Source organism: Nelumbo nucifera, chromosome 1 (genome assembly GCF_055504915.1).
Source record: "Nelumbo nucifera cultivar China Antique chromosome 1, China Antique-T2T, whole genome shotgun sequence".
NCBI classification, from domain to species: Eukaryota; Viridiplantae; Streptophyta; class Magnoliopsida; order Proteales; family Nelumbonaceae; genus Nelumbo; species Nelumbo nucifera.
The window spans coordinates 175,640,037-175,663,066 of NC_142649.1; the positions used below are offsets into that span (position 1 = coordinate 175,640,037).

The 23,030-nt window shown below is 39.3% G+C and overlaps 1 protein-coding gene across 4 annotated transcripts in view; it reads left to right on the plus strand.

Moving 5' to 3' along the window:
* The window catches only part of LOC104596311 (scramblase-like protein), a 39,513-nt gene that overhangs the window by 3,411 nt on the left and 13,072 nt on the right, over positions 1 to 23,030 (plus strand). For 2 of the 4 annotated variants that reach the window (XM_010257382.3, XM_088895340.1), the window contains 9 exons: positions 8,964 to 9,050; positions 9,918 to 9,959; positions 10,068 to 10,112; positions 14,704 to 14,769; positions 14,878 to 14,934; positions 15,061 to 15,122; positions 20,566 to 20,686; positions 21,382 to 21,459; positions 21,545 to 21,651. In XM_010257382.3, coding sequence (XP_010255684.1) covers positions 8,964 to 9,050; positions 9,918 to 9,959; positions 10,068 to 10,112; positions 14,704 to 14,769; positions 14,878 to 14,934; positions 15,061 to 15,122; positions 20,566 to 20,686; positions 21,382 to 21,459; positions 21,545 to 21,651 — 665 coding nt within the window. The remainder of the gene's footprint in view (positions 1 to 8,963; positions 9,051 to 9,917; positions 9,960 to 10,067; positions 10,113 to 14,703; positions 14,770 to 14,877; positions 14,935 to 15,060; positions 15,123 to 20,565; positions 20,687 to 21,381; positions 21,460 to 21,544; positions 21,652 to 23,030) is intronic. The other 2 variants (XM_010257383.3, XM_088895339.1) reach the window with 2 other exon arrangements.

Genomic DNA, 23,030 nt, shown 5'->3' on the forward strand with positions numbered 1-23,030 from the left:
GATCTTCCCATCCATTTAAAGGCAACATTTACCTCCCTTGCTAAGTTTACCATTTTCTGAAATGTATGTCTATAGATCCATGGGATTTGGGAGCAACATCTTGTCCAAGAAATGACCACCTGAGAGTCCCTTTGCACCTCCAAGTTTTGGAAACTGTAAAGAGATTGGGCCGAATGGGCCCTAACAGCCTTTCGTGTGATATCCTTTATTTTATCTTTTATTTTATGTTGATGGGCCTGTTATTTGTTCTTATTTTATTTTCTTTATGTAACTGCCAAGCTGCTGCCCACTTAAGGGTATACTTGTCATCATCAATTTTTTAGAGATTAATAAAATAGGGTTAGAGGAGAAGGGTGATTAATTCGACTTCTTCTTCTCTTACCTCTTCTCTTCGCCATCTTCCTCTCTTACACAGTTATTCAGATCTGTTCTATTTTGCTAATCACTATGTTTAATCTTGATATTAGAGAACTGATTTACATCTTGGTATCAGAGCAGGTTCAGTTCCTCTTCCTTCTTTTTTCTTTGTTCATGTACACTCTAAAATCAAGAGAGTGTATGGAGAGATAGGTTCTCTATAGTATAGAGAATCACTTGCCTAGTTGGTAGAAGGGTTTGGAGAGTTTAGTTTTGGCCAGATTTTGCCAAGAAGTGATGCTGCTTTGCTGCTGCCCAAAACCCTAGCCGACTAGAGATTTTCGAGGTTACCAGGAAAGGTGAAGCTTGGGTGTGGCGCTCTGTGCTTGGAAGGTGTCTTGTGATTGCTAAAGGAGGGCGGTTCAGGTTTGGAAGAGTTTGGGTTAGTCTGGTGGGTGCAGCAGTGTCTTCTCTCTTCCTCCCATCTGCTGGACGGAGCAAAACCCTAGTTTTTCAAGCACCTAAGTTCTAGTTTGACTTCAAGTAAGTTTACATAGTCAAAGTTTTCTGTTCTTTGATTTCCGTTTGATTAATGGAGGCATACGGAAGTGAGTTCAAGCAGGTGCCAATTTCTGGACCTGCTTCATTAGATTCCGTTTTGACTGGTGTTACCACAATTAAGCTAGTTGGGACGAACTATCTTGCTTGGGCGCAATCTATAAAAATCTATGTTTGTAGTAGAGGAAAACTCGGGTATCTCACAGACAGCAAGGTGAAACCCGAAGAGACAGACCCTGAATTTGAAAGATGGATGCAAGAGAACTATATTGTTATAGGATGGTTAGTTAACTCTATGCAACCCCATATAAGCCAGCACTATCTCTGGATGTCTTCGGCTAAGGAGATATGGGACAGTGTAACTGAGACCTATTCACAAAAATTGAATGTAGCCAGAACATACAAATTGAAAAGTGATGTAAAGAACCTGAGACAGGGGGGGAAGAGTGTGGCAATCTACTACTCTATACTAAAATCCCTATGGCAGGAAATTGATGTTATGGAGACAGTGGTATGGGAGAGTAAAAAGGATGCTGAAATGTATAGAAAACTAGTGGAGAGAAATAGTTGAGTTTCTCACTGGACTCAGCCCTGAGTTTGATATTATCAAACATAACATTTTGGCCAGGGATGAGGTTACTCTTTCACAGGCATATGCTATGATAAGTAGTGAGGAGAGTAGGCGGCAATTGCAGTTGCAGAGTCCATCTACAGAACATTTTGCACATGCGAGAATGAAACCGAAGGGCCCTACTGAGAAAAGAGAGCAGATGTGTGAATATTGCAAGAAACCACGACATACAAAGGACACCTGCTGGAAGCTTCATCCTGAACTTCTTCCTGATAGGTTTAAGAACAATAATAACCCTAAGAAGGGCGTCAGGTGGGAAAATCCAAGACTGCTAATGCTGCTACAGTGCCTGAAGGGGGAAGTAAGGAAAGCGAAGAAAAATAAACTATTGAGCAGTTGGCTGCAATGAAGCTAGATTTTGAGAAGTATGAGAGGCTCTTAAATCACCTGGAAGCTACGGTTTCTTCAACTCACCCTTCCAACAGTACATCATCTTCATCAGCTTTTGCTCACTCAGGTACTTGTGCTTCTGCGAATCATGCTTCAGCTTCAGGTAATCATAAAATCCCTTGGATTATTGATTCCGGTGCATCAGACCATATGACCAGCCTATCTAACCTGTTTTGCTCATATCATCTCCTCTCTGGGAAAGAGAAAATATCCCATGCCGATGGGTCCCTTGCTCCCATCTCTGGTAAAGGTGATATAAAGACCTCTGACACCCTGTTCTTATCTTCTGTTCCTCATGTCCCTAAGCTTAACACAAACCTCTTATCTGTTAGTAGCTTAACAAAGTCAATGAATTGCAGCATAACTTTCTTTCCCATTCATTGTGTTTTTCAGGACCTACAGTCTCGGAGGATGATTGGGAGTGGCCATGAGGCTAACGAAATATACTTGCTGGACACACCAAATCAAGCTTTGGGACCACCTCATGGAGTTGCCTTAGAGTCAGTCGTGTCAGAGTCTGTTAACAAAATTTTATTATGTCATTTTCGGTTTGGTCACTTGTCTTTTTTTGCTCATCTATTCCCAGATATGTTTAAATGAGTGTCTTTATCGAGTCTTCATTGTGAATCATGTGAGCTGGCAAAGCATTGTAGACATTCCTATTCAATTAGCAATAAAAGATCATTTTCTCCTTTCCATATTGTTCACTCTGATGTGTGGGGGCCATATCACATGCCAACCATGGGGGGTTACAGGTACTTTATCCTTTTTATTGATGATAATTCACGTTACACTTGGATTTATCTCATGAAATCCAGGGATGAAGTACCAACTATTGTGAAAAATTTTCATGAACTCATCCTCACCCAGTTTAATACCCGTATCAAAATATTTCGCTCTGACAATGCTAAGGAGTACTTTGAGAGAACCCTCTCCACCTATCTTGAAACTTTTGGGGTTATTCATCAAAGTTCTTGTTCCTACACTCCACAACAAAACGGGGTGGCGGAAAGAAAGAACAAGCATGTGGTTGAGGTTGCCAGATCCCTCTTATTTGCATCCCATGTTCCTATAAAGTTTTGGGGAGATGCTGTTCTTACTGCTACCTTTATGATCAACCCGTATGCCCTCCCGGGTCCTTGGCTTTAAAACCCCTTTTAGTCTTATCTTCACGGATGATGATCTCTTTTCTTTTCCTCTCCGTGTGTTTGGGTGTACTTGCTATGTGCATATTCATAGTCACCAAAGGCACAAGTTTGAACCTAAGGCTCATAAGTGCATGTTTCTGGGATATGCTTCCACACAGAAGGGTTATTGCTGTTTTGATCCAGTTCGTGGCACCCGCTTTGTATCTCAGGATGTCACCTTTGCAGAATTGACTCCCTTCTTTAGTATTCCTCCTGAGGGGGAGAAATTTGATGAGTACTTTGCTATGTCTCTAGCTGTTCCTCTTCCCATCCCTTGTGAGTCCGATCATGGGGTGTCCACCTCTTCTACTAGACCTACCCCTGATGTCCCTGCTCCCTCTCCTGCTTATGCTCCTGCTCTCCAAAGGTGGTGCCAAAGGCAGAGATTCAGACATGTGTAGGTTGTTTCCACTCCTTTAGAAGAGCATCTTGCCACTCCCATCATTCCTGAGGAAACAGGTCAGCCCTCTACTGACCCATCTCAGACTGTTCTAGACCTTGACCTTCCTATTGCTTTTCGCAAGGGCAAGCGGAAGTGTACAGCCCATTGTATCTCCAAACACTTATCTTACAGCCTTTTCTCCCCTTCCTACTACTCTTTTCTTGCCTCTGTTTCTTCCCATGTGATACCCAGGTCTGTACCGGAAGCTTTATCTCAAGCTGAATGGAGGGAAGCTATGATGACCGAACTTGATGCATTGCATAAGAATCATACTTGGGATATTGTGGACTTGCCGGAAGGGAAGGAACCAATGGGTTGTAAATGGGTGTTTACTATTAAATATCACTCTGATGGCTCTGTTGAAAGGTTTAAGGCTCGGTTGGTTGCTAAGGGTTACACCCAAATGTATGGCATTGACTATCTTGAGACATTTGCTCCTGTAGCTAAGATAACTTCAGTCAGGGTTTTACTTTCTCTAGCAGCTACTTTTGACCGGCCCTTACACCAATTCGATGTTAAAAATGCATTCTTGAATAGAGAACTGCATGAAGAGGTCTATATGTCTCTACCTCCAGGAGTGTATGGGAAAGAAATGAAAGGCAAGGTGTGTAAACTGCACAAATCTATTTATGGTCTCAAACAATCTCCTCGGGCTTGGTTTGAGAGATTTCGGGCTGCTCTTGTCTCTTTTGGTTACATTCAAACACAATATGATCATACACTGTTCTTGAAGAGAAATGACTCTCTGGTGACCTTTTTGATTGTTTATGTTGATGATATTGTGGTCATGGGTAATGACATTGAAGAGGCCAGTAAACTAAAAGCATTTCTCAACTCTGAATTTGAAATCAAAGATTTGGGAGATCTTCGGTATTTCCTGGGCATTGAAGTTGCTCGATCTAAGAATGGTATATTCATATCTCAGCGCAAATATGTCCTTGATCTTCTTGTTGAAACTGGTAAACTTGGAGCTAAACCTATTGATCCTAATCATAAGCTTTCTGCCGCAGATGGTGAACTTTTATCTGATAAGGGAGTGTTTCAGAGACTGCTTGGGAAGTTGTTATACCTTTGCATGACTCGGCCAGATATTTCCTATGCAGTCAGTGTTATCAGTCAGTTTATGCATTCTCCCAGGGATACTCATCTAGCTGATGCATAAAGGGTTCTGTGCTACTTAAAAGGTATTCTAGGGAAAGGTATTCTATTTGCTAAGCATGGTCACATGAAGCTGGAAGCCTTTACTGATGCAGATTGGGCAGGATGTATTGATGACAGAAGGTCCACCTCTGGTTATTGTGCTCTGGTTGCTGGGAATATTGTGTCTTGGAGGAGTAAGAAACAATCAGTAGTTGCTAGATCCTCAACTGAAGCAGAATACAGGGCAATGGCTCATGGTGTGTCAGAATTACTATGGCTACGATCCCTTCTAGAGGAATTGGGGGTGGACTATGAGAAACCAATGATGCTCTATTGTGACAATCAAGTTGCTATCAACATTGCACATAATCCTGTTAAACATGACAGAACTAAGCACATTGAGGTTGATAGGCATTTCATAAGGGAAAGAGTCTCTTCAGGAGAAGTTTGTTTACCATTTATCACATCAGAAGAGCAACTGGCTGATATCTTGACCAAGAGAGTCCCCAGGGGGAAATTGACACACTATATAAGCAAGATGGGCATGATTGACATCTATGCTCAGCTTGAGAGGGAGTGTAAAGAGACTAGGCCGAATGGGCCCTAACAGCCTTTCGTGTGACATCCTTTATTTTATCTTTTATTTTATGTTGACGGGCCTCACTTAATGGGCCTGTTATTTGTTCTTATTTTATTTTCTTTATGTAACTGCTAAGCTGGCCGCCCACTTAAGGGTATACTTGTCATCATCAATTTTTTAGAGATTAATAAAATAGGGTTAGCGGAGAAGGGTGATTAATTCGACTTCTTCTTCTCTTACCTCTTCTCTTTGCCATCTTCTTCTCTTATACAGTTATTCAGATCTGTTCTGTTCTGCTAATCACTAAGTCTAATCTTGATATTAGAGAATTGATTTACATTTGAAACCAAACTGTTTAGCAAATTTTAGACCATGGAGTAGTCTGCACAGCTAAGCTATCAAAGCATTACCATCTGCCAAGGGTCGAATATAATGCCAACACCTTTCCTTCTGTGTCTTGAAAGACCCGTCCCAGTCCAGCTGGGGCCAATTACCAATGTAACTCTCATCAAAATAAGTTTAACAAAATTGGTTGCTGGGGGCCTCCATTCCATAGATACTCTTTCCTTATCTTGAACTGGTAGAGCATCTTACTTCCAAGTTCTCAGAATGTCATTTAGTGAGGACACTTGGAAATCCTCTAGGGTCTTCACCCAATGTACTCGAAGGGCCAACTTTTGACTTCACAACCTAAGAACTTTGCTATTCTAATGACTTCCTCCTCTTGCACATTCAGACCCACTAGACAACTCTTCCCCAAGTTGATCCTCAAATTAGATAATTTCTCAAAGGAACTGACAAGGGTCTTTAGGTTTCTAAGGGACTCAAGGCTAATTTCGTCACAAAACAGAATTATGTCGTCTACAAATGGGTAACTACAACCTCAGCCCTTCCTACCCTCAAGTCTCTAATTAGGTTATCCATATCTGCCTTTATGATCATTTTACTTAGGACCTCTACAATCAAAGTGAACAGAAAGGGGGATAAAGGATCACCTTGTCTCAAGCCTCTTTTAGCTTGGAAAAAATCTCTAGCAGACCCCCTGATCAGAATTAAATATTGCACTGAGCTCGAACAACCTTTAATTCACAATCTCCACCTTTCCCCCAATCCAAATCTCTCCATAATTTCAAGAAGGAAGGACAAATCCACCAAGTCATAAGCCTTTCTGGGGACATTATTTTCCTAAGCTTGTGCTAATATTCATGTTAGATGTACTTTGAAGAAAAATACAAGCATTGAATAAAATTGGTGGCATAAGTATGTGCCTTTGTGGTGGATTGGGCCCTCCCCATCTTAGAATTTAAAGAATTGAATAAAGAGGATTTTGGAGTTAACCTTTGGTCCTTGCTGGAAGTTATCAAGGGGGAAATACAACCATAAACCATGAGTTGTATCATCTTTTTCTTTTCTTACTTGGACATATTGTTTTAGTGAAAACTTTTTACTCGCAGATTGTAATCTTTTTTTCCCTATTTTAAGAAAATTCCCTTTTGTATTTACTATACAAAGTTTATATACTTGTAGGCCCAAGAGAATTCCCATAACTGAAAAAATACATGTAGTGGCATGTACATCACTTCTGGTGTTTGCTTTCTCTTAGTTACTATTCTTTTTATTTTGTGGATTGTTTTTTGAGGTTAGACTTGAAGTGTCAACCTTTTAGTTATTTCTTTACTTCAATTCTGCTATTGGAATGAAATTCAACATGGTAGGACTGGCAGTAGAAGTATAGAACATTATTATTAATTTTCTTTATTTTCTTTCCTTTATCATCAGATAGATTATTTAATTTATTAAGATTCTTCTTTCCCTTACTCTCTATAAGAATCCTTGAAATGATATCTTTTAACAAAGGATGAAGTCAAGAATGTTTCAAGGCATAGTTTGGGTTATTTGAAGGTGTTGCTCCTCTTTGGATTCTCCAGATCCCTCACAAAATGGGTTCAAAAGTTTTTTTTTTTTTTTAGAAAGACAAAAGTGATTATATTAATGAGAAGAAAAGATATAGTAAGTTTACTTCAATATGTAGATGGTGCAGTTTTCCTTTTGTGATGCCAAGGAGACCAAATTTGTCACCTAAAATATCTATTATATTGGGTGGAGGTAATTTCAGGGTTCAAGGTCAATCATGGCAAAAGTGAGATGCTAGCTGTCAGAGACATTCAGAATATATAAGAGCTGGCTGGCAGCAGGATGTGATAATGTCTCTTTAACATCCAAATGCCTGGGGCTATCACTAGATGCTAAATGTACAGCAAGTTGTGTCTGGGACCCAATCTTGGGAAAGGTTGAAAGGAGGTTGGCTTCATGGAAAGCTTGGTATCTCTCCAAGGGAGGTAGAGTCACACTAAAGTGTTCTGTTAATTTTGCCGGGCTATTACATGTCTTTATTTTCAACTCCAGCAAAGGTGGTTCATAGGTTGGAGAAGACGATGCAAGACTTTCTTTGGTCAGGTTCATTTAAGTTCCATTTGGTCAATTGGGAACAAGTCAGTAAGCCAGTTATCCCCTGGGTATTTGAAGAGTAAAGTTGTTTAAATTTTCCCTCTTGGGCAAATGGCTTTGGCTTTTATTTGAGGAACCAAACAGTTTGTGAAGAAAGGTTGTAGCCAAAAACATGGTATTGGATATCTTTGATTGGGATGCTTCTGCCTCTCATATTTCATATGGCTGTGGTGTGTGGGATTCAGGAATGATTCCTGGAGTGATGACTCCTCTTTGAAAGATGCTTTTCCTGTTTTATACATGATAGCCGATTGTTTTTCTTTAAGGGAAGGGGAAGTGGTATGGGCCCCCCAATTCAGGCAGAATTTTAATGATGGTGAAGCTGCATTCAAAACAAATAGACATGTTAAATCAGGACCACAGAGTTTGGAAATGGAAGCAGGATGGCAACTTTATGGTGAAATCTTTCTACCGGTATCTAATTGGGAGAAAGCAGGTAGCTTTCCTTGCAGAACTATTTGGAAATCTGCAGCTCCTTCGAAGGTATAATTATTTGTATGGGTCTTTAGCTCATTGACGAAGGAAAACCTGATCAAGAGGGGTCTGAATATGTTCAATCCTCTCTGTCCATTGTGTGGTTTGAAGCAGGAAGGGTCTACTCATCTTTTTCTCCAATAAGCCTTTATGGGAGAATTTGGCATTACTTTCAGCAAGCTAATGCATTCCAATGGTGCTTCCTGAAGTCAGTTTTAGATCTGTTAATGCAATGGAAGGTCTGGGTATGCCGACGAAAGGAAAGGTTATATGGACAACTATGCCCTTACCCTTTGGGAAATTTGGATGGAAAGGAATGCACATCCTGCTAAAGCTGTAATGAATCAAGCTTTTGATTTTTTGAGATCTTGGCTTGCCACTCATATTTTGTTCAAAGGAGAGCTTAGACAATCTTTTCTGACTTTTTTGGAGTCCCCTCTTGGTTTTGAGGCTTTATACAGAATCTTGTTGTACATAGGGCTTTGTATGCATCTCTTTTCTTTTGAGTGAATTATACTTTACCTTTCTCAAAAGAAGAAAAAAAAAAGAAAAGATGTAGTAAAGCTTGTTAGAGTGTTATTTGCTATTTCTTTTCTTAGTATTTCATTCAGTATTCATATTCTATAAGTTGGCTTATGTATAGTTGGCATTAATTACTTTGTGGTGATTAATTGCTTTTCTATATTAAAATTTTAGGTCAAGGTTGCACCTCTTCTTGCAAGGTCTAATTTGCTTATAACTAGAAGTATAGAGTGGGCAAATCTTATGCTTGGTTTTGAGCAGGTAATTCGTTTAATTTCTAAATTCTTAATGAAATGTTTTGCAGGATTATTATCATCATTGAAATACTCGTGCATGTCATTTTATGTGTTTCAAAAATGTTATAGCATTTCTATATTACATTATTTAGGCTTTAGATTATAAATCTTTTAGTCAGTTAGCTGGTTGAAATGGTCATGGTACAAAGGCTTCTTTGGTTGTAAGCGAAAATGTGAGGCATAATGTGATATTAAGTTTTAGTTTGTATCTTTGGTTATGGTTTTACTTGTTTCCTCTTAGAGAAATATGGTCCCATTATCATCTCTGAACTCTGTCTTTTGAAAATATATTTCTGGATTTGAGTCTCCTTAATCTTTCTTCACTGGTGGGTTCATATTTTGGGCTTTTCTTCTGTCATTGTGTCATAGTAAAATGAAATGCAGAACAAAGGATTTACTAATTTGTTGAGCTTTTACCAAGTTTTGGTTTCAGTCAAACTGGAAACAGTAACTGATATAATATGCATGAAATCTAATATACATTTTTTGTGGATGTGTTGATCGAGCACTGATTACTGTGACAGGCTTGGTTGCTATTATTACTTTCTACAATGGCAAAACAATTTGAGAAATGAGACTGTTTATGTTTTTTGCCTACTGCAACTGGATGGGGGGCACATTGCACAATGTCATTTTTTGTCACTGATATACCGTTCTGGTCTTAGATTTTGAACAATTTCTCCACTACTGCAGTTGTCCACTTTTTTTTTTTTGTTTTTTCCTGTAAATTAACGTGTTGCTTTCTTTTTCTTTTCTTTTTTTTTTTTTTTCGTATTTGTGTGTGTGTGCATGTGTGTGCGCTCTCAGTACTAAGTCTTTCCTGGAATTGCAGGAGAACCAGTATGCAGTAGTAGATCCATGCTATCCTCAGACAGTATGTGACACACCTCTGTACTGTAACCAGTGACTAAAAGAAAAACCAGATTGTGTGATTGTCTTGCAAAAATTTCATTTGAATTTATACATTTTCTTTTATTTCCAGCCTGCGGGTTTTATACGTGAGCAGAGTAATATCATTGCTAGACAGGTATGATAACTGGTCTTGTTGTTTTCTATACACTTTATACATAGATATATAACCTTGTGCAATTTTAGGGGAAGCCTATATGGTTAGAGAAACATATATGGTAGGGGATTTTTTTGATTACAAAATAGAATAAAATATAATTCATTAAGAGAGAGAGAGAGAGAGAGAGAGAGAGAGAGAGTGACATTACATGAAATAATCTAAAAGGAAATAAACACCCTAATCATCCACATAAACAGAAATATCCCCACCATAATCAAATCCATAGCTCCCATACAGAAAAACAAACAAGTTATATTCAGCACTTCTAAATTTTCAAAAGGAAAGACCGACAAAAAAAGATCTTGGATTTATGACACTATCCAAGCCTACATACCTTAATTTACAGCTATCAACCCCTTTCCAGCAAAATAGATCCCTCTATGGTAAAAAACCAATCTTGAGCAGCTAGCCTTTTCTTCACTTCTAAGTAGAAAGCACCTCCTAGTGTAATTTGATGCAAACATGCAGCATATCCTTTTTTTATGATAGACTTGATGCTAGAATAAAAATTTTATAAAGAAGAATTAAATACAAATAGGTCTTATCAGCCCAAGCACAAAAAGAGAGCCCCATCTAGATATGCAATCATGCAACAAAACTTCCCATTGCTCACAAGATGTAAAGACCCCAGATAAAGTGGGGACAATATCAGATATACGAAATCTACAACTCTGTTGAAGGCAATTTTTTAATCCAAATAATATTTAAATAAATTGAATTCAAATAAGTGGGTTGGCTAGTCTGTTAGCAAAATCATTAAAACTATAAAAAAGTATTCCATACGGGAGTTCCCTCTCTTTAAGTGGGAGGGACAGATGTCCTTCACCTAGGAGGAGGAGGTAGTTACATAACTACCCCACTCCCTATTTAAGCTCCTTAAGGGGAAGCTAGAAGCACAGATGGAGATACTCTTTGGAGAAAATTGTCACAAGAGATTACTTATCTTAAGAAAAGCAAAGATAAGGAGATAAGAAAAGAGAGGTGCTCAAGGGAAGGCAGGGAAGGAAAAGAAGTTTCGCTAATACAGGTAGGAAAAGGAACATCCTCTCAGAGAATACTTCCTATATATGTCTTCTGCTATGTATCCTTCTTTCTCTCTCTCTTTTATTTTCAGTTTTGAGAAAAGAAAAAGAGGGAAATAAACCATCTACGACCAGGTACTTCTACTTGGTTGAGTATGGTCCCTCTTCCAAGACAAATCTTGGGATTAAACCATCAAAAGTCTAATTCTCAAAGACTGATTATGGTTCCCTTCAAATAAAAATGAAGAACAAGGGAATAAAATCGTCTACAATCAAAATGCAAATTGATTGACTACGGTTCCCTTCTTGTCTGCAAAATCCCGAAGGGTTAAGGCTGTCTACAATCACAATTTCATTTGATTGTCTACAACTTATTGTGAAGAAAGGAGTGAGAAGGAGATCTTTTTTGTATCAAAAAGAAAAGAGAGAAATTTATTGTTGTAGAGTTTTGTTTTCTTCTCATTTTTGTAACACTTGATGTAAAAGAATTGCAAGTGAAAAGTTCTTTTAAAGTACTCTATTGTTCTTCTCTTTTGTTCTGTGCATTCATTTCTCCAAGCCAGATTAAAAAGGTGTTCTCTACTTTCTTGTGGAGATGTAATTAAGGGGAACAATCCGTATGATTCCCTGAAGGGGCTTTACCCAAAATAATAAGAACTCAATCACTTGATTGAGTGAATTATGTTGCATGAGAATTTATTAAAATTTTCACACCAACAAACTCCTGCTCAAAATAGCCCCACAAAACTTGATGACCCTCATGTCCAATCTACCTAACATTGGCAAACCTTCCCTCATGAATCCATGTGTGGCATACCACCCAGCCCCTACATTCACACAGACACTACTAATAGAAATTTGGTTTGTATTTAGTTTAGGAACACCAAAGATAGAAGAAAAGGTCAAGTCATCAGTTATCATAACATCTTTTTAGAAATAAAATTAAGAGATCCATTGGCAATGGATACCTTATCATTGCCAGAACATAAGGAACTAGACTAGAATAAGAAAGGTAAGATAGTCATATGGTCAGAAGCCCTTGAGTCTATTATCCAAGAGATATTTTGATTACTTGTTACCAAGGCATGATTAGCAATGGCATGGGTACCTGTATGTGCAAAGGCAGTCGATCCTCTTCCAGAAGATGTAATTTCTACCAAACTCTCCAACTGTCTCAGATACTTGCTGTACTTCTTGAATTCTTCTGTGTTCACAACAAGTGTCTTTTGTGGAGGCAAACTAGGTGGAATAGGAGTAGATGCAGGCTCCTCCAGTGTTGTAGTAGCGATATTAGCATTACTCTTTTTACCATCTCGAAATCTGGCAGGTTTTAAAGTGTGGATGTATCTCTCAACATGTATCCTTACTATGTTTGGGTTTTTACAAGTTACAATGTTTACATACCACCTCCTTCTTTCCTACATGATCACCAGAACCCTCTACTGGACAAGATTAGGTCTAAATGTGGCCACATGTTCTGTAAAATCAGGTAGTAATTGCAACGTAACTCTCCTCTCTTAACTATGCACAAGAGGATAAACTTGTGAGGGCAACAAGTCTCTGAGTTTAGTCTTGTAAGTAAATCAAGCATTTTGTTCCTCTTCACCATTCTCTTGTGAGTTATCAACATCCCTCTTATCACCACTGTATATTGCCTGCAAAAGGTTAATTTCCTTCTAGTAGAATTGTAGTGTAAAGCGCAAGTGGCATCTCCTCCTGCTTCAGATTATTCACCTGCATCCTCAGATAATACTATATAATTCTCTTGTATCCATTGTGATTGATGGGGGTCTTAGGATCTGGTTCTACAGCATTCCTAGATGCTTTGTACCATCTAACTTCACTATAGTGGTAATCCCTTTAGTCTGGAGCAATGTTTTAAAATGCAGAGGTGTGATGCGAGGCATTCCACTACCTAGAGGTGTGACGTGCAGTTCAGAATGCAAGAGGCGTAAGCCTCCTGAACACAAAGGAGGCGTAAGCCTCCTTTAAGAGGAGGGGGGTTAGGAGGAGGAAGGGGGGATCTCATTTTTTCTTTATTTTTTATAAAAATATTTTATATTAAGAAGAATAAATATGCATAACATTAGTTGAAAGGGGGGGGGGGTCTTGTCGAAGCGGAGGTGAGCGAGCTCGCTAAAGCAGGGGGGTCTAGGGGGCGAAGCCCCCCAACCGAAGGGGCAGGGGGCAAACCACTTTCTTTCCCCTTATCTTTTCTTCCCTTCCCTTCCCTTTCCTTTCTTTTCCTTTCCTTTTTTTTCTTTTTTTTTGTCTTTTTATATAAGATGTGCATGAGGTGTACGCCTCATGAAAAAAGCGCATATGGCATATGCCTCAGAGGTGTCAACGCCTCTGGCATACACCTCAGGGCGTTTTAGGAGCACCTCGCCTGGAGGTGCGCCTCCAGGCGTACACCTCCCACGCCTTTTAAAACACTGGTCTGGAGATTCCCAGCTCCTCTCAGCATAGTTCCAAATGCCATACCTTGCTTCCAGTCACTTCCAATAGCTTCTGTTGATTTTAAATGATCATTTTTTTTCAAAAATATCCCAAAACAATATTTGAAGTAAGATTTTGACCTACAGTTCAAGAATCAAAGCTCAGGGTTGGACCAACCTTGGCACCAATGAGAAGAAAGAAAAGGAGAGACACTTTCACTAGACACCTTGGTTTTGGATGTCCCTCCAATGGGTGTCGATCTCAACAAGGGTCTAAAATAAATCAAATAAACCTTGAGTACCAACCCCAAGAAAATTCTACAACTCTTAATCGGTTTTCACTTGACATTTCTGATTTTCCTTGATTTTTGGGTATCATACTCTAGGAAACACTTCTAGGCAGAAAAACATCAAATATCTCAAAAAATCCTTAAAGAAATCAGGTGACACCAACAATGGTGATCAGCTTCTAACACCCATTTACACTGCTGGTCCTACCTATACATGGGTTTCACACACATAGAAGTATAGAAAACTGGCTCTGATACCTACTTGATGATTAAATAGCAAGTAATCAAGGAAAAATCAAAGAAAAATAGGAGAAAGAATTTGGGAACAGTTGCTGTAAAGAAACAAAGAAGAGAATGAAGGGAAGAGTGCACTGATCGTGGGTCACAATGTGAGATCTGACTAACTTTTATATTTACTTCGTGTAGCTAAAAAATAAAATTACATTTCTGCCATTAACAGTCTAATAACAAGTAAGAAGAACATCCCAATAAAGAAAAAAAACAAGGACAACAACAACATGTAATAACAGACCCAAAAAACTGATATAAAAGAAGATATATATGCTGGTTCAATTTGTCAACAAATTTCAATGTTGGAAGGTGTATCTTTCTGCAGAAATAGGGTTCTCTTTGTTTCATATCTTAAATTCTTAAGATTAGTTGGTTTTGAACACTCAAAGGCATTATTGCCTTTCTCTATTTTTAAACTTTTTCAGGTTATAGTTGATGTTTCTCCTACATTCATCTTTTGTCTTTCTCCTTGTTACTGAGTGTGGACCTATTAAAAAAATTTCTATAGGTGCTTCGCACAAGGCGTCCTTTCCTTGCTTATATCACTGATGCCATGGGTAATGAACTCTTTAGGGTGAGGAATGCACATTCTTTTCCTTGCATGTGGTTGCGATTTTTCATCTCTGTTAGTTCTTGATATAATACTTCTATATTTTGATAGCTTGTTTACTACTAAATCTAGGTTCACAGGCCATTTTGGTGGATAACCAGCACAATTTATGCGGAGATAAATGGCAAGGTGTGGGCATTTGGTTTCGTTTATAAATTACATCTCATACTTCGTTGGAATTTGATACCTTGGCATACTTTTAGGTAAAAGGAGATTGACTTTGTAATTCATTCCATGTTGTCTTATTGTTTATAGGAAATTGGTGTTGTTCACAGGCGATGGCATCTTTGGAAAAGAGTGTATGATTTGTATTTAGGGTAACATGGCATTCTTTGATTTATATTTTTGTTATTTACTGAAATCTAGTCATTTATAGAAAATAAATGTTTATTCCATAAACTTCTCTCATTTAAATCCTTATTTCTTTCATTTGCTCTAATCCCTGTTTTGTTCATTTCCTTTTGGGTTCTGAATCTATACAATACAGCCTTAGTAGGCATTGTTTAAACCCTATGAAACTATCTCAAGTTATTGTTAAACCTGGTAGTTCTTCCTTCAGCTGTCTTTGGTGGTGCCTGATAACTGCTGAAACAGGTGCTACAAAATGAAAGACTCAAATCATAAAAACATCTTACACTTGGGTATATTTGTAGTATATGATCAAAATTTTAGGGTTAAAACAATCATCCCAGTGCCTCTGCTTAAGTGTTAACAAATAGGTAGGTCTTAAGTTACTGAAATGCTCAATGGGGTATTTTTTAAATTTGGGATCTTTTCTGCATTCTGATTTCAGCACTTAAGCACAGTTATCAAAAACAATATGAATATCTTATTTTCTAGGATCTATTGCTTCTTTCAATACCAACTTATGCTCAAATAGCCCTAATTAGTTCATTCTTTCATCCATGTAAACACTTTCACATTTAACTTCGATCCTATCTGTAGTTCCACACTGAAATCTTAATTTTTTTTATCAGTAACAGAGTTTATACTTTTTCAGTAACTAGACTTTGTGCATATCTTCCATAGTGTTCAAGGCGCCAAGGTGAACCTAAGCGACGGGGGAGCGCTTAGTCGCCTGGTTGCCTAGGCGGGCACCTAGGCGTTGCTTAATGTCTAAAAAAAATAAAATAAAAATGGGATGAACCCCTATTTTTTCCGTTGAAATAGAAATATCGGAAGGGCATAGCCCCTATCTTTCTTCCAGAAAAAGAAACAGACCTGTGTTTTTTGTTCCAAAAAAAGAAAAAGGAGGGGCGCAGCCCCTGTTTTTGCTCCAAAAAGAAAAAAAGAAAAAGGAGGGACGGAGCCCCTGTCTAAAAAGTGTGTTTTTGATCAATAACACACTTCATTAAATTCATTAATACTTTCAATGATAATTACAAAGAGGAAGACAAACTTTCTTATCTTCCAACTATAACTTGAGCCCCAAAAGAAGGAAAAAGAAAAAGAGAAAGAGAAGGAGAAACAGAAAAAATAATTACAACTGTGCCCAGAACATTGACTCCCTCTCCACCCCTTGTTTAGCTAAATCAGCTGATCTTTTTATCCAGCTGATTTTAACCTCCATTTCTCGAGCCAGCCATCTAACTTTCCTCCTCATATTGCTGTAATTCCATAAGCCACTGTAGTCTTTATTCAGCCATCCAACCACCACCTCCGAGTGCCCTTCAATTACAAGTTTTCTGATATTCATCTCCTTGGCTTTCTGGATTCCTTCCATAACCACATGGATCTCGGCTCTGAGAGAGTCACCCACTCCAATTGGGCCTGAGAACATGGCAGAAACAACCCCATTCTCATCCCTGAAAAGACCCCCAACCCCTGATGTCCAGGATTCCCTCTGCAGCTACCATCAAAGTTTAGTTTTATGAAACCCGCAGGAGGGGGGGAGTCCAAGACACATTCATCACTGTTTTGGTCTGGGTACTGTTAGCAGTTTCACCTCAATTCCTCAACATGTCATCCACTGTATAATATGTGAATAGTTCTAGTGATTTCATCCACTGTACCACCCTTATAAGGATCAAAGCCCTCAATTCATTAGTACTTCTCTCTACTTCCGAGAAAATCCTAGCATTTCTTTCTTCCCATAAGGACCAGCAAACTGCAGCCCTCAATCCTCTCCACATAATGCTGCCCCTTTTCATGTGCCACCTGAAAAAAGGAGAAAACAGATTTTGCAAATATGATGGAGGGTTCTAACTACACCCAAATGGGGAAAGAGCCCACTCCCAAATAGACTTTGCATATTGGCAAGACACCAGTAGGTGAAAACTCGTCTCCCCATCAGCTTTACAAAGAACACACCAGTGAGGGGACAAACAAGTATTGGGTCTCTTCTTTTGGAGCAGATCACCAGTGTTGAATCTTTCCAGAAAGGCTTCCCAGCAAAAACTACCAACCCTAGGAGGGATTGGTTTGTACCAAACCTCAAGAACAGGAAAAAGGAGGGCTATAGGACTGGTGGACTAGCTTAAAACTTTGAAGAAAGAGGCACAGGAGAAAGAATCAGTGGGGGTAGGAGTCCAAATTCTAGAGTCCACCTTAGCAGGGTCTAAGAAAATATTGTCAAGAAGCTAAAGAAGACTCGAGATGCTGTCAAGGTCTGAGTCTCTCACAGCCCTTCTCAAGCTCAAATTCCACCCAAACCTAGAAGTGGAAGAGGAGGGAGTTATGAAGGAGGAAACTGGCTCATTTTTAAGGTTAGAGAGTGCATACAAAGAAGGAAATTGGTCCTTTAGAGGGGCATCCCCCACCCAAGTTTGTTCCAAGAATTTTTTAGCATTACCTGAGTTCAAGTCATACCTGGGTTTGATTGGAAGGATGAGTGGGGGCATGGAATGTTGTCCCATCCTCCCTTTCTTGTTCAGAAGGTTGGTCAATGTCTGTCTCCCTGAGTTGGTTGGTAAGCCTTTCTGTCCTTTGGGCAATTTGGCAATCTGTGTTCTCTACCCAATGTTTATCCCTTATTGGTGTGTTCCCGTTCTGCCTCAGGTTCTCCAAGTTTACCCCTTCTTTTGCACCTTGCACTATCGAAAGTCTTGGGAGCGCTACATTCTGACTAATGTCTTCAGCCTCATTTACATCATAAGATCCAACTCTTCCTTCATCAACTATCAGATTTCTATGGCCGTCTGGGTTCAATCTCCATTTCTCCTCTATGTCCTCCTGGAATAGGCTTGTAATGTTCAGCATGCCCAAGTCACCTATGTTGTACTCACCATCATCATTCACGCTTCCAATGCCGGTACCCTCATCCAAACTGTCCTCCGGCTCTTCGTTGTTTACTCCACAGTGCACCCAACCTTCATCCAATTCCTCCCTTTCTCCAGTTCTCTCTCTTGCATACCTGGGATTCGATTTCTATGAGAAACGATGCAAAGAACAAGGGTCTTCATAGTTTCGGCAGGGCACCCACTGTAGATCACTGTTGTTCTCGCTCCACCACTGCAGTTTTCTCCTTTCTGAAATCGCCGCATTGGAAGAAGATAGACCAGAAGGTCTATCTACAGTCGGCACACTTACCAGCCCCTTAGCCCAACCCACGTGAGGCTTTAAGTTATCACGTGGGTCACTAACACATCCCCCCCCCAGTTCAAATGTCGACCCGCTCGACTTCTTTTCCAGCTCTCTGCCCCGACCTACGTGAGATTTTAAGTTATCACATGGGTCTCTGCTGATACTCCCCAGTTTGAAAGTCAAGCCACCCATAATTTTAACCGGCTCAGATTGAGCCATTCGGCAGCTCGAGTCACTTATAATCTTCGCCATATCAGCATATGATGGGCCGACCACCTGACATTTCGCCTTAAATATTTTTGAATTATTTCCTCTTTCAATGTGGCTGCCCAATACCCCTTTGGAACCTGACTATTCCTCTTCCCCCAAAAGTTCCCCCTGTTCTTTTCCTTCCCCTCCCACTAACACTCTGTCACGTATGCTTCCTTCCTCCATGTCACCTTCTTCTTCCTCCTTCGAACAGCTCCTCAACAGAGACACTTCCACTTCCGTCAGGACCCAAATCTTCCTCCATAGTCCATCCAAGAAGAAAGTGACCAGACGGTCCTCCGGCTTGATCCCCCGGATTCTTACTTTGATCTCTGTCAAGTCACTGAAGCTGCATTCCTCCATTAATCCACCCATCGTGTGGACTATTTTATCTACTATCGACTTATTCCAGAAATTGAACGACACCCCAAGAAGAAGCAACCTACTGACTACTGTAATATCTCGCTCATTACAGGACATACACCATTCTTCGATGATGATCAAACCTTCCTTTGTTTCAATAGAAGAGAGTTCTATTTTCGCCTCCCCTATGTCAAGAATGGCTCTGTTTTCACTAAACGGCACCACAAGAACAGGTTTTTTAATGCTAAAACTCTTCATTATTTCCTCTGCAATGAGCTGCCAGTCCTTAATCCTTTTTCCAGCTATCAACACAAATTTGTTCTTCCATTTCTGCTTATCAACTTCCAACTCCACTTTGCTCAATTTAACAGAGCAAGTAAGTATTCCTCCACTGCCTTCTGAGTTATTTGCTCTCCCTTTCCTACCAGAACACTCTCACTCTCCCCCACCTCTGCATTCTCCGTTGGAATCTTTTGCTGAACCTTTTCATTCATCTCTGTCAATACCAGGTACTCCTGTAGCTTATCTGCAAAACACTTCCAACCTGTCTTCCTATTTCCTTCCGGAATACACACAAACTTCCTGTTGCTTTCCCCAAAACGTTCTGTTATAACTGTGAACCACCCCTTTCTGTTGTTTCTCAGCTCAGCTATAAAGTTTTTCCTTCCCATATTCAACTGACCTTTTTTTTTTGATGAATTATTCAACTAACCTTTTCATCCAGCTTGTTTCTTGCTGTAAGTAACTGCATCCACAAAACCCTTCATCCAAATCACTGCATCCCTGCAAAGAAAAATAGTTGTTTTTTTCTCTTCTCTGATCTTCAGGCACACCTGTCCCTTGTTTCTGCAAGCTTCAAACACGTGCTTCTTGGCTTCGAGCTCCAGCCTTCTTCTCCATGTAGTCGCTGGCTTGAACTCCATCGCTCTGATAGTTATCTTATTCCCTCTTTTTATGAGTTTGAGTTTTGCTTGAACTCACTCTACCATGGAATTTTGATCATTTGGAAGAAGAAATAATTTCCAGAGCCCCTGTTTTTGCTCATAAAAGAAAAAGAAGAAAAAGAAGAAGGGGCAGAGCCCCTGTTTTTTGTTCCAGAAGAAAAGCATACCTCGTATCAGTGTATGTGATTGATTTCCCTAGCATACGTCGTATCAGTGTATGTGATTGATTTCTCTTTCTTGTTCAGAGACACCTTGATGAGGATATCTCTCGAACTCTTTTCGAATATCATATCTCTCAATTAAGAAGATAAGGAATTAATAAAAACTTATTATAATATGAAAAAATAAAAAAAATGATTTGGTGCATCATGTCTATGCTTATATTATGGACTTATAATATAAAAGAATATTGAATATGCAAAACTTAACACAGGTTATATATAATCATATGGCGTTTGGGCGAGCGAGACCCAAAAAGCGCCTACACGCCTAGGCGTCACCTTGACAACTATGATATCCTCATATCATGTACTTAACCAGTCTGTCTGTTCTGGACTAACTTGGATCCTTTTGGTATGAAGGGTTATTTAAATTGCAATTTAGAATTTTGTTTGTTCTGGAGATAAATTATATGGTCCATTACAGTACCAGGAATTTAATATTTTCCCACTATATTGTACAGGAAAAAACAGTTTGCAGTGGTTGAAAATCCTGGGTTTTGGAACTGGACATTTACTTTAAAAGATATCAATGGGGATGTGCTAGCTGAGATTGATCGTAATTGGAGGGGTTTCGGCTTTGAGGTCTCATTTCTTTACAGTTTTTAATCTTTATTATTTAGTTTGTAAGAAAGTGTATTATCTATAGAGTACTTGGTGGTATTTGCTTTCTTTGTTGTTTATTGTTACCCATTTAGTCTGGTGCTCACTTTGCTCCCAAGTGGCCTAGTCTAAGAACAAACTATTACCAGAGTTAACATTTTTCCCTAGTCATCCTTCTACTTAATTATTTGTGAAGTTTGAAGATTCTGTATTGCTTAATTTTCAACATAAATCTGTTTTTGGTTTGGAAAGTGGAAGCTAAAGGGCCATTACCTAATAATGGTTCTGGCTATCTGGGTATTGGCAGGGGTAGTTGGATACAGACCTTAACTTTGGCATTTTTCTTTTCTACAAAGTGGTTTCTCCCATACTTGAACTCTCATTTTCATGCTTGTCATCAGGAAATTTTACCATTACATTAAATCTATGACCCATGGAAAGTGGAAACTTTATTGAGTATGATAATGATGTTTTATGAAGCTTCCTGATCTTTTCTACATGGTTCTTTTGCCTCTTAATCAAACTTTCAACATGGTTTATACAAAGAAAATACCAGTATCATAAGATATCATGCATGGAAAGTAGGGGGGGATGCAGCAATCAAGAAATTGTTGCCCTTTGTTAGTGTTAGGCACTGAAATTAATGGCCTAAGGGATATAGATAACATGTGTTGCAGCTCTTCACTGATGCCGGTCAATATGTGATCCGATTTGGACATGCTGATTCCACCCCTAGGACGGGCCCTGCTGAAATGGTAAAATTTCAATGCGGAATATCTGAGTATAATTTCTAACTTGGCCATATTATTTTTTATCAATTGTTGCTCATTTATGTTTCAGATTCCAGACTTGGAAGTCGTTCGCCCATTGACTCTATCAGAGAGAGCTGTTGCCCTTGCTCTTGCAGTATCACTGGATAATGATTATTTCTCAAGGCATGGAGGCTGGTAAGCTTTAAATGAAGTCCATCCCTGTTGAAATTTATACATATTTTTTTGTATGCCTGTTTCCCAGACGATGGCCGACAAAGCTCTAGTTATAAGAAGGTTTACAAATGACATGTTTGGAACTCAATTACAAGAGAAGCCATACCAAAATAGCAATAGCATATTCAAATTATGACTTTAGAAACCAATATCACTAACCTGGTAGACCAAAACACTAGTCCCTGAAGAAGCTTATGAAAACTCTTCTGAAAAATTTGCACGTGTGTTTTCTGAGGATGAAAACTCTTGACCAGCTAATGAAGTTCTGATGGATAAAGTTGAACATAATTTGAAACCAAGATGTCAACTGGGGCCAAATAGCCATGGCTGATGTGGTGAGTTTGGGTGTCAAAGAGGAAGAAGTGGTCTCAGCTTTGTCAGAAGAAGTGACAGAAAGGGGTTAGCTGCATCCCTTGGTCTTGAGGATATCTCTAGCTTACCTTCAGTATATTAAAGTGGAAAAACAGGATGTTCGTGTTCCTATTTACTTTTTCCCGTGGAATATTGAATAGATGATGCTCCTTGCTGCCTGAAACCAGGAAGGAAATCATTTCGTGGTGTCAAAATTTTAGAAAAGAAGGGATAGATAGAAATATACTACAGTAAAAAATGGAGTTCGTGCAGGCAGGTCAGTGGAGGAGATCCTTGAAGATAGAAGCAAAAAATTTCCTGTTCGAAGAGATGAGAATCAAGGGGAAGGTAAGCCTGAAGGTAAGGGAAGCGAAAAAGGGTACACTATTGCTGGAAGGATTAGAAGTGATTGAGTGGCTAAGAGAGTTCATAGCTGGAGCCTGTTCAAAAGGTAAGCAGATAAACTGGCAGGATTTTAGTACATTAGAAGGGAGAAGATATGTTGTTGAATGTAAGAGGAATAGAAAAGGCTTCTTCATAGCTTTGGCTGAATTTTTTGGTAAGGGACGAAGGCAACTGGTGTGTCTACCAACAGGAAAACAGAACCAAGGATGGGGGGAAGTTGACTGGTTGTTCAAAGAGTTTTTAGCTCAAAGAGTAGCAAATGATAAAAAAGCCTCCATAAGGAAGGAGAAGGCATATCTCAGCAACAGCAGGGTAGAACAAGGGCCAGTGGTCATGGCAAAAACAAAAGGCCAGTGCAGAATGGTGGGAGGTCTAGAGAGAGAAGAGTGGGATAGTAAGTTTGTGATACAAGCCAAGGAAAAGGTTAATGATTGGAGGAGGGTAGCTGACTTACTGGCAACCAGGTTGAAGCTGAAGAGTGTCTTCATAGTAACCCCCTTCAATAACTGTAAAGCCCTCCTAGATCCAATAGAGAATGAATTGGAAATATCAGCTATCAATGTTCAGGCTGATTTCGGATCATT